Source organism: Stenella coeruleoalba (assembly GCF_951394435.1).
Source record: "Stenella coeruleoalba genome assembly, chromosome: 1".
NCBI lineage: Eukaryota > Metazoa > Chordata > Mammalia > Artiodactyla > Delphinidae > Stenella > Stenella coeruleoalba.
This window is the reverse complement of record NC_137169.1, coordinates 151,354,037-151,369,202: the sequence shown is the minus strand read 5'-3', so window position 1 is coordinate 151,369,202 and position 15,166 is coordinate 151,354,037. Positions and strand designations below refer to the sequence as shown.

Below are 15,166 nucleotides of genomic sequence, written 5' to 3'. Positions count from 1 at the left end.
ATATGCTGTGCTACAGGAAATAAGTGAGAGTCTTTCAAATACCCAACCTTCTTCAAGCAAAATAATTCCACTCCCTCAAATTCATATAGGAAGTACATTACCAATTCTTTTAATTTTCCAACCTCTCCAGGGAGCATCAATTTCATGTAATAGGAGAAGGAATACAGGTCAGACCCCACTGCATCACGGGCACTGACCCTGTTACACAAAAAGGATGATGCTTTGCATGCCTCTGAAGAATAACAAACATTCATGCTCTTTTCTCACTGTTCTTTTCAGTATTCTATTTTTAATAGAAGATTCTAGAAATGGGATCAAGTTGCTAACCGAACTTTGTAGCCTTGAATGTACCAGAAAGTATCACTGTATTAGGTGGGACTCAATCTCACAAGTAGCATTTGAGGCTCCCTGCTCTGTGTAAACTTCCCTCCTGCAAACAGACCTTTTAAACTATAGTCCTCATTTCCAGATAGTACTGCGATCTGGGGAAATCTCTGCCTCCTTATAAAATACCAGTTAGGTACCAAGCAAACCATCTTTTAGGTCAAACACCTTCCACAGTATTTTCAGATATACTAAAGATGGTAGGAGCTGTGGATGGCATATAAAACCTCTGTAAAACTCTATAAAAACTCTCTAGGGGAAAGGCAGCTGAAATCTTAATGTTCAGACTCTGACACGTGCCAATCACATTTCAAAGGAATAGTTTTCCCCGCTAGCAGCTTTGTTTTGCTGGGTGTGTTTCTGCACAGCGAACAGACAGCACATGTGGGAAGCCTGGTGTTGTCCGCCAGAGAGGGCTTGTCCAGCTCGCTGGGCTGCAACCAGGCATCGCACCAGGGCAGGGAGGCCTGAAGCCCAGGGCAGCCTGGCTCTCGACAGGAGGGGGGTTGAATTTCCTTTCCAAGGAGTATTATTGCTATGAGGCTGCACTGTCAGCTGAAAGTTAAAAGAGAATCTTCATTCTGTCAATTTAGTAACAAATTAATCCCATTTCCGAACGTAAATCTAAATCTTGTTGATGACCATACGAGGGCCCCTGCATCTGGATCTTCTTTAAAGTCAATTATATCACCCTCTCACTCCATCTCCCTCCTGTTCTTTTGAGCTTGGCAGTAGTGAGGGGCAAGTCTCTGATCGTGGCCCCAAGAGGAGCTGTGAGTTGGGAAGGTGCTGGGGCAGGAATGAGGGTTTCCCCTGGGCCCTCAGTGCTGCGCAGGCCAGCGGGGCTGTGGAAGGAGGAGAGCTGGATGCAAGTGACAGCTGACAGGACAGCCGGCTGCCCCAGCCAGGCCTTCACACCCAGTCAACGGATATAAATACGTTCCTGCACTGAAGGAAGGTTCAGAGGGAACAGTGATGATGATGGACATGAACTATGAAAAAAAACCCAAATAGCACACATGCGGGAAAAGAAAACAGGGTGATCAACCCTACATTCTACCTCTGAATCCCTGGATCCAGGCAGCATTAGTTGCCTAACTTCCTTAGAACATTTAACCAAAGTAATTATATGGCAGCAAAAGCTACTAGGAGCTCAAACAAATCCTCTTTTCCTCTAAGAGGAAGCCAGAGGACCATTAATGAATATAATGCAAGACGACACATTCCAAAATCTGTTCAATTAATTAACACCAGTGAGGAAAATCTGGCATGTTACTGCAGCTGTTTGTAAAAAAGGAACACTTGCCTTTCTAACTGCTGATTTGTTCTAAAAAATAGCTCCTTTCTGTTTTATAAAAGCAAGGTGGCAAGTGGGAAGACAATCGCTAACTTAATGGTCCTACTGTGGGTTTTTATGAACAAAACCTCTGTGCTTTTAGCAGCTTGAGAGCTGCAGTGGTCTCTCACCAGCAACACTATTCAAAGCTGCAAGAAGAAAAGATTATGTTAAATGTAATCACAGTTCAAGGCTTCACAGATTTTCCTTTGATCTGCCTCTTACGGGAATTTAGGATATACCCAGGGATAATCCAAGAAAAAACACTGTCCTTGTGCCCTGGAAGAACCCGGGTGCTGCAGTCCACAATTACTGAGGCTATTGCCTAAGGCAGGAGCCCAGCCCTGTGGCCTGGTGCTGGGAGCCGCAAAGGACAGGCTGCTGGTGTCCACACCTTGGCCTCAGCCCACCTGCTGAGCTCCTTCCCCTGATTTTTCTCTCTAGAAATCCTGAATTGGAAAATAAGTTGGCAGGTCCACAGGGTCCCCCTGCCTCTAGATTGTGGTACACGCTGTCAGTCTAGACGATGCTTGCTGGATGCTCGTTTTGGGGCCACCTAGGGCCCAGCATCAGGCCAGGGCCACTCCTCACTGCTAGCAGCATAGTTTAGTGTTCCCTCCCCCATCCGCAGCCCCATGTCCACTCTTTTTTGCTAGTTATTTACCTACCATCACCCTTCACCTAGTGGGTCACAGAACAAAGAACACTGTGGATTGGTTAACCTGATGCTTAAATAAAATTAAAAATAGGGTTATTGAAACCTATAGAGAACTCTGGGTGCCTTTCCTAAAGAGATGGCTTCTCAGGCACACACAGGGGAAAGACGGGGCTCCTGGAAATTATCAGCCCTGCACTCCCCTTTGACCTGTCACATTCCAGAGCTAGTAAGGGGCACAGCCAGGACACAAAGCAGGGTCTAAGTCCAGGGCTTTCTGCAACCCCATCATTCTCTTCTACACTGGGATTTTACTGTTAACATTTTGGAGTAAAATAGGCACTCATGGCTTTGCATTTATTTACACAGCCTACCTATTTCTATGACTTTCAAAATAGCACATTTAGTTTGTTCTAAGAATTAGAATCCACGAATACCAAAAGCTCTATGTAGCCTCCCAAAGCTCCCTGTGAAATCACGTGAGGAGGTAAGCCAAACACAAATTCTGGGCTGTGATGGGCAACAGCACTGTCTGGAGAGAGTCGGGCCTCCTTCTGGCCCTGAAACTACCAGGCCTCGCCCTAATCTGTTTATTTCCTCATTTAACACATATTCATTGAATACCTACGCTGAGCCAGGTACCTAACTCGGAGCTGGGGTTAGCAGTGAATAAGACAAACCAAATCCTTCTTCTCAGGGCTACTGCATTCAAGCTGGAGAAACAGACAGTAAACAAAGAGACAAATTAACCAGAAGAATACCAGCAAGTAAAGGTGTCAATGTAGAGAACTGGCGGGGGCAGGTGGTGATGGGGTCTGATGGACTGCACTGTTCTTAAGGTCGGGAGGCTAAAGAAAGCTTTCTGATAAAGTGACAGTTAAAGAGATCTGAAGGACAAGTAAGAATTTATTCATGCATATGTCTGGGAAAAGAGAATTCTAGGCAAAGAAGAGTAAACACACAGTCCCAAGGCACAGTGAGGGACAGTGTGTTCAAGGTGGGGCTGGAACCCAGGGACTGTGGAGAAGATGGACAGGATGAGGTCTGAGAGCAGGGTGGGACCAGATGTGACAAAGCTGTGCAGCCAGTGTGAGCAGTTGGATTTAGAGTGCAGCAGTGGGGCCCCTGGAAGGTTTGAAGCAGGGGAACAATGTGGTCTGATTACAGTTAAGGTTATATCCAAACGATGAGGCTCTATGGTGGGAAGCACTCCTAGGCCAGTCCAACAACTCAGTGGTGTTGCCCAGAATTTCAGACAATTGTATCACCACAGCCCGCGCCGGGCCAGGGGAAACCATGTCAAGGCTACGTCCACTGCTCCTACTTAGACGGTCCTTAGCTGATTGCCCACAACTCCACAGGCTTTCTAACATCATCTTCAACTCTCAGAGATTCTGATTCTAGCAATGAAGCCCTCATCCACCACTGGTGACAAACCATGAGCAGTGCTTCAACATGCTGCCCTTTCACAGCTTGACCTGGGCCTTGTCGGCCAAGCTATAACTGCTGCTCGTGACTATAGCTAACACTAACTGCGGGACTTAGGGAAGCTCAGCTTCTCTCTGGGTTTTAATTTCTTCCCTTATAAAATGAAAGTTAAGAGGCTCTTAACCTCTTGCAAGTCTAAAGAAAGAAAAGTGCATATGCACACATAATTATATTTTTCATTTCACAGTGTTCATAGTCTCTCTTTTTGTCAGGCCCTGGTAAATTAGCATCATCAACTAATCTGCCTTTTTTTTTTTTTTTTTGCGGGACACAGGCCTCTCACTGTTGTGGCCTCTACCGTTGCGGAGCACAGGCTCCGGACGCACAGGCTCAGCGGCCATGGCTCACGGGCCCAGCCGCTCCGCGGCATGTGGGATCTTCCCGGACCGGGGCACGAACCCGTGTCCCCTGCATCGGCAGGCGGACTCTCAACCACTGCGCCACCAGGGAAGCCCCTAATCTGCCTTTTAAAAAGAAAAGAGAGGAGAAGGAATGTAGGAAAGGATATAATAAAAAAGAAAAGGAGAAAAAAACTAAAATGATGTTATTGTGAGCCAAAAGATGTGTGATTGAAGAAATCTTTTAGCTATCCAAATGTGTCCCTGAAACTCAATTTTATCCTTACTCCTTAACTAATGATGACAGAATACAGACCTCTGTCAGCATATGAGAATGTTTATAAATTATGTAACAACCTTTTCTTCCCTTTAAGTGAAATGTCTTCACCAAAGTGTAGGGCACACACTAGTATATGTGGAATGATTTTAAGTGGTGCATGAATGTATAGCTTTAATAGATATGTAATTTAATTTATAATATCAAAAATTACTACCAAACCAAATTATGTCTTCACAGATATTACTGCTTAAGACACAGCTAAGTAAAAAAGAGTGATTCAGTTTAAAGTGAATTTAAAAACTACTAAGTAAGCAGGAGACCAGAATTAGCAAAATTTAGAAGGTTGTGTCTGAATGAGCAGTGGGAAATGTGGGAGGTCTTCATTTCAGAATCCTTTCAGCTGATGTCAAAATAATCTATTAGAGAATAGTAAGGAAGGGCTAGTTAGTCTATAATTTAGTCTATAATTCTTAACTCTACAATTTTTCCACATATAATTTTTTTTTACTCAAAAAAACTTTTCTCTTAGCTACCTGTATTTAGATATTTCCACATTGAAAACCCCATGTTCTTAAATGGAACAGAATAAGTCACTGTGGAATTTGACCTTGAAAATATCCAGTTAAAAAAATAGGCTGTTTTCTTCAATTGCATTAGAACATAATCAATTTCCTTCTAGATTTACTTACACTTTTCAGGTGGTGTTATTGTAATAGTCTGAGCTGTAAATTCTTCATCAAAGTATCTGGTGTCTGTCTCAGATGTTACTTGAGGCTTAAAAGGAGGTACAAGCTGTAAGAAGCAAAAGAGTACTGTTAACAGACTTCAGTTTAGGAAAATTCATTTCTAGGATAAAATTAGAGAGCAAATACTAAATGAATAGTGCAAGAGGCTAGACTGCTCAGTGACTGTGTAAGGTAGATGTGGTATTTGGCTTCACAGTCAAGACTAAACACAGAACAGTAGGTACCTGGTTATTCTATATTATATTTGAGGGATTATGTGAAACAGAATAATTGAGAACCAAAGAACAGGGTGCTTCCATGTCTTGGCTATTGTAAATAGAGCTGCAATGAACATTGTGGTACATGACTCTTTTTGAATTATAGTTTTCTCAGGGTATATGCCCAGTAGTGGGATTGCTGGGTCATATGGTAGTTCTATTTTTAGTTTTTTAAGGAACCACCTAAGTGTCCATCGACAGATGAATGGATAAGGAAGATGTGGCACATATATACAATGGAATATTCCTCAGCCATAAAAAGAAATGAAATTGAGTTATTTGTAGTGAGGTGGATGCACCTAGAGACTGTCATACAGTGTGAAGTAAGTCAGAAAGAGAAAAACAAATACCGTATGCTAACACATATATATGGAATCTAAAAAAAAAAAAAGGTTCTGCAGAACCTAAGGGCAGGACAGGAATAAAGACGCAGATGTAGAGAATGGACTTGAGGACAGGGGGAGGGGGAAGGGGAAGCTGCGACGAAGTGAGAGAGTGGCATGGACATATATACACTACCAAATGTAAAATAGATAGCTAGTGGGAAGCAGCCGCATAGCACAGGGAGATCAGCTCGGTGCTTTGTGACCATCTAGAGGGGTGGGATAGGGAGGGTGGGAGGGAGACACAAGAGGGAGGGGATATGGGGATATATGTATACGCATAGCTGATTCACTTTGTTATAAAGCAGAAACTAACACACCATTGTAAAGCAATTATACTCTAATAAAGATGTTAAAAAAAAAAGCAGAAAATAAAAAATAGGGTGGGAAGAGGATACTGAAAAGTCTGTCCTAATATTTTTTCCTAGTAAAATATATACAAAACCGATGGATTTGGGCTGAAACAAAATGTAGGCTCTTCCTAGGGTGGGAAAAGCGCAACCTTGCTGGCTTTCTCTAGCTCTTCCCGGTGCCTAGCTGAACAGGTTATTATTAAAAGTGCAATTTGATAACATAGTTGTTACCAACACAGTTGTTACATAGATCACAGATTGAGTGCTGCCTCTATACTTGGCGGCAAAGAAATATAACTCTGCTTACTTGAAACCCTCTGGAACAGGGGTTCTTGGCAGCCCCCGAAGTGACATGCAAACGTTTTGTCCATAGATTTTATCCCATTCCTCAAAAGGAACCATGACCCCAAAGATTAAGAGTAACTGCTCCAGGGTTGAGAGAACTGGACTCATTCGTCTCTGACCAGCAGCAGGCATGGGATGGGGGAAAGTCTTGGGATGCTGGAGATGACAGAAGCCTGAGCCATGTGAGCCTCCACTTGCGCTACCTGGGAAGGGACTGGCTGGGAGGGACTGGAACCAGGAGGGGGCTCCTGATTCTCAGGGCTCCAGCCTCACAGGTGAGAGCCTACAGGTTTCTTTTTAACATAGGAAGCCCAGACTCAGGGCATGGAGTCAGAGTATGTGCTCTGATGAATACCATTCAGATAGAAAAATGGAAAACAGACTGACAGAAATTAGTATATTTTATAAAAATTTTACAGAAACAAATACACAATTGGCATCATTCAATGCATTTTCCACTGTTACTGTCACCAAATTTATGTTAAATAAGACAAAAATCTTTAAATTATTCTCCAATGTGTTTTTTTAATTCATGCTATTTTATTTATTTTTTTTACATCTTTATTCGAATATAATTGTTTACAATGTTGTCTTAGTTTCTGCTGTACAACAAAGTGAATCAGCTATATTTATACATATATCCCCATATCCTTTCCCTTTTGAGCCTCCCTCCCACCCTCATCACAAAGCATCAAGCTGTTCTCCCTGTGCTATGCAGCAGCTTCCCACTAGCCATCCATTTTACATTTGGTAGTGTATATACGTCAATGCTAACCTCTCACTTCATCCCAGCTTCCCATTCCCCCCCTTTGTGTCCTCAAGTAAGTTCTCTACGTCTGTGTCTTTATTCCTGCCCTGCCACTAGGTTCATCAGTACCGTTTTTTTAGATTCCACATATATGCATTAGCATATGGTATTTGTTTTTCACTTTCTGACTTACCTCACTCTGTATGATAGACTCTAGGTCCATCCATCTCACTACAGATAATTCAATTTTGTTCCTTTTGATGACTAACTAATATTCCACTGTATATATGTGCCACGTTTTCTTTATCCATTTATCTGTCGAAGGACATTCAGGTTGCTTCCATGTCCTGGCTATTGTAAACAGAGCTGCAATGAGCATTGTGGTACATGACTCTTTTTGAATTATGGTTTTCTCAGGGTATATGACCAGTAGTGGGATTGCTGGGTCATATGGTAGTTCTATTTTTAGTTTTTTAAGGAACCTCCATAGTGGCTGTATCAATTTACATTCCCACCAACAGTGCAAGAGGGTTCCCTTTTCTCCACACCCTCTCCAGCACTTATTGTTGGTAGATTTTTTGATGATGGCCAGTCTGACTGGTGTGAGGTGATACCTCACTGTGGTTTTGATTTGCATTTCTCTAATGATTAGTGATGTTGAGCATCTTTTCATGTTGTTGTGGGCAATCTGTATATCTTCTTTGGAGGAATGTCTACTTAGGTCTTCTGCCCATTTTTGGACTGGGTTGTTTGTTTTTTTGATATTGAGCTGCATGAGCTGCCTGTATATTTTGGAGATTAATCCTTTGTCACTTGCTTCGTTTGCAAATATTTTCTCCCATTCTGAGGGTTGTCTTTTCATCTTGTTTATGGTTTCATTAGGTCCCATTTGTTTATTTTTGTTTTTATTTTCATTACTCTAGGAGGTGGATCAAAAAAGATCTTGCTGTGATTTATGTCAAAGAGTGTTCTTCCTATGTTTTCCTCTAAGAGTTTTATAGTGTCCAGGCTTACAATTGGGTGTCTAATCCATTTTGAGTTTATTTTTGTGTATCGTGTTAGGAAGTGTTCTAATTTCATTCGTTTACATGTAGCTGTTCAGTTTTCTCAGCACCACTTATTGAAGAAACTGTCTTTTCTCCATTGTATATTCTTGCCTCCTTTGTCAAAGATAAGTTGACCATATGTGAGTGGGTTTATCTTGGGCTTTCTATCCTGTTCCATTGATCTATATTTCTGTTTTTGTGCCAGTACCATACTGTCTTGATTATTGTAGCTTTGTAGTATAGTCTGAAGTCAGAGAGCCTGATTCCTCCAGCTCTGTTTTTCTTTCTGAAGATTGCTTTGGCTATTCGGGGCCTTTGTTTCCATACAAATTTTAAAATTATTTGTTCTAGTTTTGTGAAAAATGCCATTGGTATTTGATAGGGATTGCATTGAATCTTTAGATTGCTTTGGGTAGTACAGTCATTTTCACAATGTTGATTCTTCCAATCCAAAAACACGGTATATCTCTCCATCTGTTTGTACCGTCTTTAATTTCTTTCATCAGTGTCATATAGTTTTCTGCATACAGGTCATTTGTCTCCTTAGGTAGATAGTTTATTCTTAGGTATTTTATTCTTTTTGTTGCAATGGTAAATGGCAGTGTTTCCTTAGTTTCTTTTTCAGACTTTTCGTTGTTAGTTATAGGAATACAAGAGATTTCTGTGCATTAATTTTGTATCCTGCTACTTTACCAAATTCATTGATTAACTCTAGTAGTTTTCTGGTGGCATCTTTAGGATTTTCAAACTATGTTTTAGAAAACCAAGGGATGAGCAGAATTAAAAGCATTTTTTCGAAATAAAGCACCACATTTCAGTTTGCAGCACATGTTACAAAGCATTTTAAATTTCTTTTTTTTTTAACATTCTTTCTCTATGCCCCCAGTACACAGATATTCTAAAGTCTCTATCATTAGCAATCACTTTTTTGGGAACTGAAACAAATTCAGCTTCCACTGATGAGCTGTAATGGCTGCTAAGGTACCAGAACACGTTTCTAGCTGCTCTGTTAGGATGACTGGAAACAAGCAAGCAGTTCACTCCACTGATGGAAATCTTCCCTCTTCTATTCATTCAAAATCTCATTCTCACACTGCTTTGTTTTTCTTCAAGACTTTTCAACATCTGACACATATACACATGCATCACCATTACACCTCCTTCCCAATAAAATAAAAGTTCCACAAGAGCAATGATTTTTAAAGTCCCTCACCGGCATCATACACATGCACACAACACCAACAATGATAGTGACTGGTGAATTTTTGGTTTTCCTTTTAGAAAACTGAGGGATAACTGCCTCTCTGGCAGGCAAGTAGGAGACTGGGATTCTGGTTGTGACTTTCTTTCTGATTCACCATTCTACAAATGTTCAAAAAATAGGTCTCATCCTTTCAATAAAAAAGAATTAACCAGAAGAAATTCTCCGAGCAGAAATGGGCTTCTATTGGGCATGTGGAGTAGGTTTTGCTTACCTCTGCCCACCCTTCCCATATGGTTCCTTCTGATGGCAGAAATGTAAATCTTAAATCTGCCTTCAAGTTAGGGGAAAGCTGTTATCTTTTTAGATGAGAGACAGAATGGTCACCTGAAACTTTAAAAAAACTGAAACAAATCTTTAAACAGTTTTCAAAAGATTACAGGGCGCTTAAACTAGTCTGTTAAAATGTCATGATACTACATTTACCTGACCTCCTCTCTCAAACAGCTGCCCTCCCCATTACTTTCTATCCTCACATTGCTTTATTTTTCTTTAAAAGACTTTTCAACATCTGACACATACACACCTATATATACACATGCAAAATACAGGTTTATTGTCATTACACCTCCTCCCCAGTAAAATACAAGTTCCACAAGGGTAAGTACTTTTAAAGAACAGTTTTATGATTGACATACAACAGACTGCACACGTATCTTAAGAGCGTACAAAAAAAGAGTATACAATTTGATGTTTTGACATATGTATATACCCATGAAATCAAGACGGTGAACATACCCATCACTTGTAGATATTTTCTCATAACCCTATGTAATCCTGTCCTCTCTTCTATCCCTTGCAGGCAATAGCTGACCTGCTTTCTGCCATGAGTGATTTGTTTATATTTTCTTAACTTTTACGTATTTGGAATCAAATAGTATATATTCTTCGTCTGGTTTCTTTCACTTAGCATGATTATTTTGACACTCATCCACATCATTGCTTCTATCAATAGCTCATCCATTTTACTGTTGGGTAATATTCCATCATACAGATGTACCTCAATTTGTTTACCATTCACCTCTCCATGGACTTCTGGGTTGCTTCTAGTTTGGGGCTATAACAAATAAAGCTGCTAAGAATCTTTATGTCCAAGTCTTTCCCAAAGTAGTTGCATTGCTGCATGTTCCTATCAACAGCGAAGAAGAGTCCTAGTTGTTCCACAGTCTTGCCAACATTGTTTTATTCTAATATGTTTTATTCTATATTCTAATATGTGGTGGTATTTCACTATGTTTTAATTTATATTTCTCTAATGAATAATCAATCACCTTTTCCACAAGTTTATTTCTTCTTTGATGAAGTGTCTTCTCAAATATTTGTCCTTTTTTTTCCTTCTCATTAGGTTTAGAGAGTTCTTTATACACTCTCTACGCATGTCCTTTATCAGATTTGTGATTTGTGCCTACTCTCTTCGTTCTCTTATCAGTGACTTTTGAAGAATACACATTCTTAATTTTGATAAAGTCTGATTTATTACTTTTTTTCTATGGATCATGCTTTGCCCTTGTCTAAGAAATCTCTGCATAACCTAATACCACAAAGATTTTTCTCCTGTATGTTCAGAACTATAATACATTTGGAGTTAATTTCATATATACTGCAAATTATTTTTTTAACATGGATGTCCAATTGTTTCAGCACTAAGTTGAACTATATTTATACTTTTATTGAAAGTCAATTAACCATATATATGTGAGTCTCTTTCCAGATTTTCTATTGTGTTGTATTGATCTCTTTGCCCAACTTTATGGTGAATAAAGATGTTATCTGTCCATTAACAAGCTCTCTTGATTTGATTACTGTGAGTTAATAAGTCTTGAAGTCAGGTAGGTAGGCCCTCCAACTTCATTTTTTTGTCAAGTTGTTCTGGCTCTTTTAAGTCCTCTATATATCATATAAATTTTAGAATCAACCTAATAATCTCTACAGAATAACCTCCTAGGGTCTTGATTAGGGTTGTGCTGAATTTATCTATCAATTTTGAGAGAACTAACATCTTAAAAATATTGAGTCTTCTAGATCATGAACACAGTATATCTTTCCATTGTTTTAGGCTGTTTTTAACTTCTCCCAACAATTATTTTAGTTTTCAGTATAAAGGTCTTTCAAATCTTGTCAAAAGCATCCCTAGAAGAGACCTTCAAGATGGCAGAGGAGTAAAGACATGGAGATCACCTTCTTCCCCAGAAATACATCAAAAATACATCTACATGTGGAACAACTCTTACAGAACACCTACTGAATGCTGGCAGAAGACCTCAGACTTCCCAAAAGGCAAGAAAACCCCCACATACCTGGGTAGGGCAAAAGAAAAAAGAAAAAAAAAGAGACAAAAGAATAGGGAACCTCTGGGAGGGAGCTGTGAAGGAGGAAGTTTCCACACACTAGGAAGCCCCTTCACTGGTGGAGACAATGGGTGGGCAGGGGGGAAGCTTCAGAGCCACGGAGGAGAGGGCAGCAACAGGCGTGCAGAGGGCAAAGTGGAGAGATTCCTGCACAAAGGATCAGTGTAAACCAGCACTCACCAACCTGAGACGCTTGTCTGCTCACCCGCCGGGGCGGGTGGGGGCTGGGAGCTAAGGCTCGGGCTTCACAGGTCAGATCCCAGGGAGAGGACTGGGGTTGGCTGCGTGAACACAGCCTGAAGGCGGCTAGTGCACCACAGCTAGCCGGAAGAGAGTATGGGAAAAAGTATGGATCTGCTGGAGAGGCAAGAGACCATTGTTTCAGGGTGCGCGAGGAGAGGGCATTCAGAGCACCACCTAAACGAGCTCCAGAGATGGGTGGAGCCACGGCTATCAGCTCTGACCCCAGAGGCGGGCATGAACCGCTAACGCTGCTGCTGCTGCCACTAAGAGTCCTGTGTGCAACCACAGGTCACTACCTACACCCCCCTGGGAGCCTGTGCAGCCCTCCACTGCCAGGGTCCTGTGATCCAAGGACAACTTTCCCGGCAAAACACACAGTGCACCTCAGGCAGTTGCAATGTCACGCTAGCCTCTGCCGCCACAGGCTGGCCCCACAATCCAATTATGACTACCATACCCCTCCCTCTCCCTGGCCTGAGTGAGCAAGAGAGCCCTAATCAGCTGCTGATTTAACCCTCTCCTGTCTGGGCAGGGAACAGACTCCTGAGGGCAGCCTACACACAGAGGTGGGGCCAAAACCAAAGCTGAACCCCAGGAGTTGTGTGAACAAAGAAGAGAAAGGGAAATTTCTCTTTGCAGCCTCAGGAGGATTGGATTAAATCCCTACAATCAACTTGATAAACCCTGCATCTGTGGAATACCTGAATAGACAACGAATGTTCCCCAAATTGAGGTGGTGGACTTTGGGAGCAACTGTAGACTTAGGGTTTGCTTTCTGCATCTAATTGGTTTCTGGTTTTATTTTTATCTTAATTTAGTTTTTAGCGCTTAATATCATTGGTGGATTTGTTAATTGGTTTGGTTGCTCTGTTCCTTTTTTAAATTTTTTATTTTTTTTGATTTTTTTTCCCCTTTTCCTCTTTTTGTGAGTGTGTATGTGTATGCTTCTTTGTGTGATTTTGTCTGTTTAGGTTTGCTCTTACCACATGTCCTAGAGTTCCGTCTGTTTTTTTTTTTTTTTTCTTTTCTTTCTTTCTTCCTTTTCTTCTGAGCCATGCGGCTGGCAGGGTCTTGGTCCTCCGGCCGGGTGTCAGACCTGAGCCTCTGAGGTGGGAGGGCCGAGTCCAGGACATTGGACCACCAGAAACCTCCCAGCCCCACGTGATATCAATTGGCGAGAGCTCTCCCAGAGATCTTCGTCTCAACACTAATACCCAGCTCCACCAACGGCCAGCAAGCTCCAGTGCAGGAGGCCCCATGCCAAAAAACTAGGAAGATAGGAACACAATCCCACCCATTAGCAGAGAGGCTGCCTAAAGTCATACTAAGTTCACAGACACCCCAAAACACACCACCGGATGCAGCCCTGCCCACCAGAAGGACAAGATGCAGCCCCACCCACCAGAACACAGGTACCAGTCCCCTCCACCAGGAAGCCTACACAAGTCACTGAACCAACCTCACCCACTGGGGGCAGACACCAAAAATAATGGGAACTACAAACCTGCAGCCTGTGAAAAGGAGACCCCAAACACACTAAGTAAAATGATAAGACAGAGAAATATGCAGCAGATGAAGGAGCAAGGTAAAAACACACCAGACCAAACGAATGAAGAGGAAATAGGCAGTCCACCTGAAAAAGGATTCAGAGTAATGATAGTGACGACAATCCAAAATCTCGGAAATAGAATGGAGAAAATACAAGAAGTGTTTAACAAGGACCGAGAAGAACTAAAGAGCAAACAAACAATGATGAATCGACACAATAAATGAAATTAAAAATACTCTAGAAGGAATCAATAACAGAATAACTGAGGCAGAAGAATGGATAAGTGACCTGGAAGATAAAATAGTGGAAATAACTACTGCAGAGCAGAGTCAAGAAAAAAGAATGAAAAGAATTGAGGACAGTCTCAGAGGTCTCTGGGACGATATTAAAAGCACCGACATTCAAATTACAGGGGTCCCAGAAGAAGAAGAGATAAAGAAAGTGCCTGAGAAAATATTTGAAGAGATTATAGCTGAAAACTTCTCTAACATGGGAAAGGAAATAGTCAATCAAGTCGAGGAAGCACAGAGAGTCCCATACAGGATAAATCCAAGGAGAAACATGCCAAGACACATATTAATCAAACTATCAAAAATTAAATTCAGGGCTTCCCTGGTGGCGCAGTGGTTGAGAGTCCGCCTGCCGATGCAGGGGACACGGGTTCGTGCCCTGGTCCAGGAAGATCCCACATGCCACGGAGCGGCTGGGCCCGTGAGCCATGGCCACTGAGCCTGCGCGTCCGGAGCCTGTGCTCCGGACAGGCTCCGGAATAAAAAAATTAAATTCAAAGAAAAAATATTAAAAGCAGCAAGGGAAAAGCAACAAATAACATACAAGGGAATCCCCATAAGGTTAACAGTTGATCTTTCAGCAGGAACTCTGCAAGCCAGAAGGGAGTGGCAGGACATATTTAAAGTGACGAAAGGGAAAAATCTACAACCAAGATTACTCTACCCAGCAAGGACCTCATTCAGATTCAACAGGGAAATTAAAAACTTTACAGACAAGCAAAAGTTAAGAAAATTCAGCACCACCAAACTATCTTTACAACAAATGCTAAAGTAACTTCTCTAGGCAGGAATCGCAAAAGAAGGAAAAGACCTACAATAACAAACCCAAAACAATTAAGAAAATGATAGTAGGAACATACATATTGATAATTACCTTAAATGTAAATGGATTAAATGCTCCAACCAAAACAAACATATTAGCTGAATGGATTCAAAAACAAGACCCATGTATATGCTATCTACAAGAGACCCACATCAGATGTAGAGACACATACAGACTGAAAGTGAGGGATGGAAAAAGATATTCCATGCAAATGGAAATCAAAAGGAAGATGGAGTAGCAATACTCATATCAGATGAAATAGACTTTAAAGAAAAGACTATTACAAGAGACAA

The 15,166-nt window shown here is 41.4% G+C and overlaps 1 protein-coding gene across 30 annotated transcripts in view; it reads right to left on the bottom strand.

Annotated features, from left to right (window-relative positions):
• AKT3 (AKT serine/threonine kinase 3) overlaps window positions 1-15,166 on the bottom strand; it is a 395,069-nt gene that overhangs the window by 5,914 nt on the left and 373,989 nt on the right. For all 30 annotated transcript variants that reach the window (XM_079905016.1, XM_079905021.1, XM_079905022.1 and 27 more), the window contains one exon: window positions 5,171-5,273. In XM_079905016.1, coding sequence (XP_079761142.1) covers window positions 5,171-5,273 — 103 coding nt within the window. The remainder of the gene's footprint in view (window positions 1-5,170; window positions 5,274-15,166) is intronic.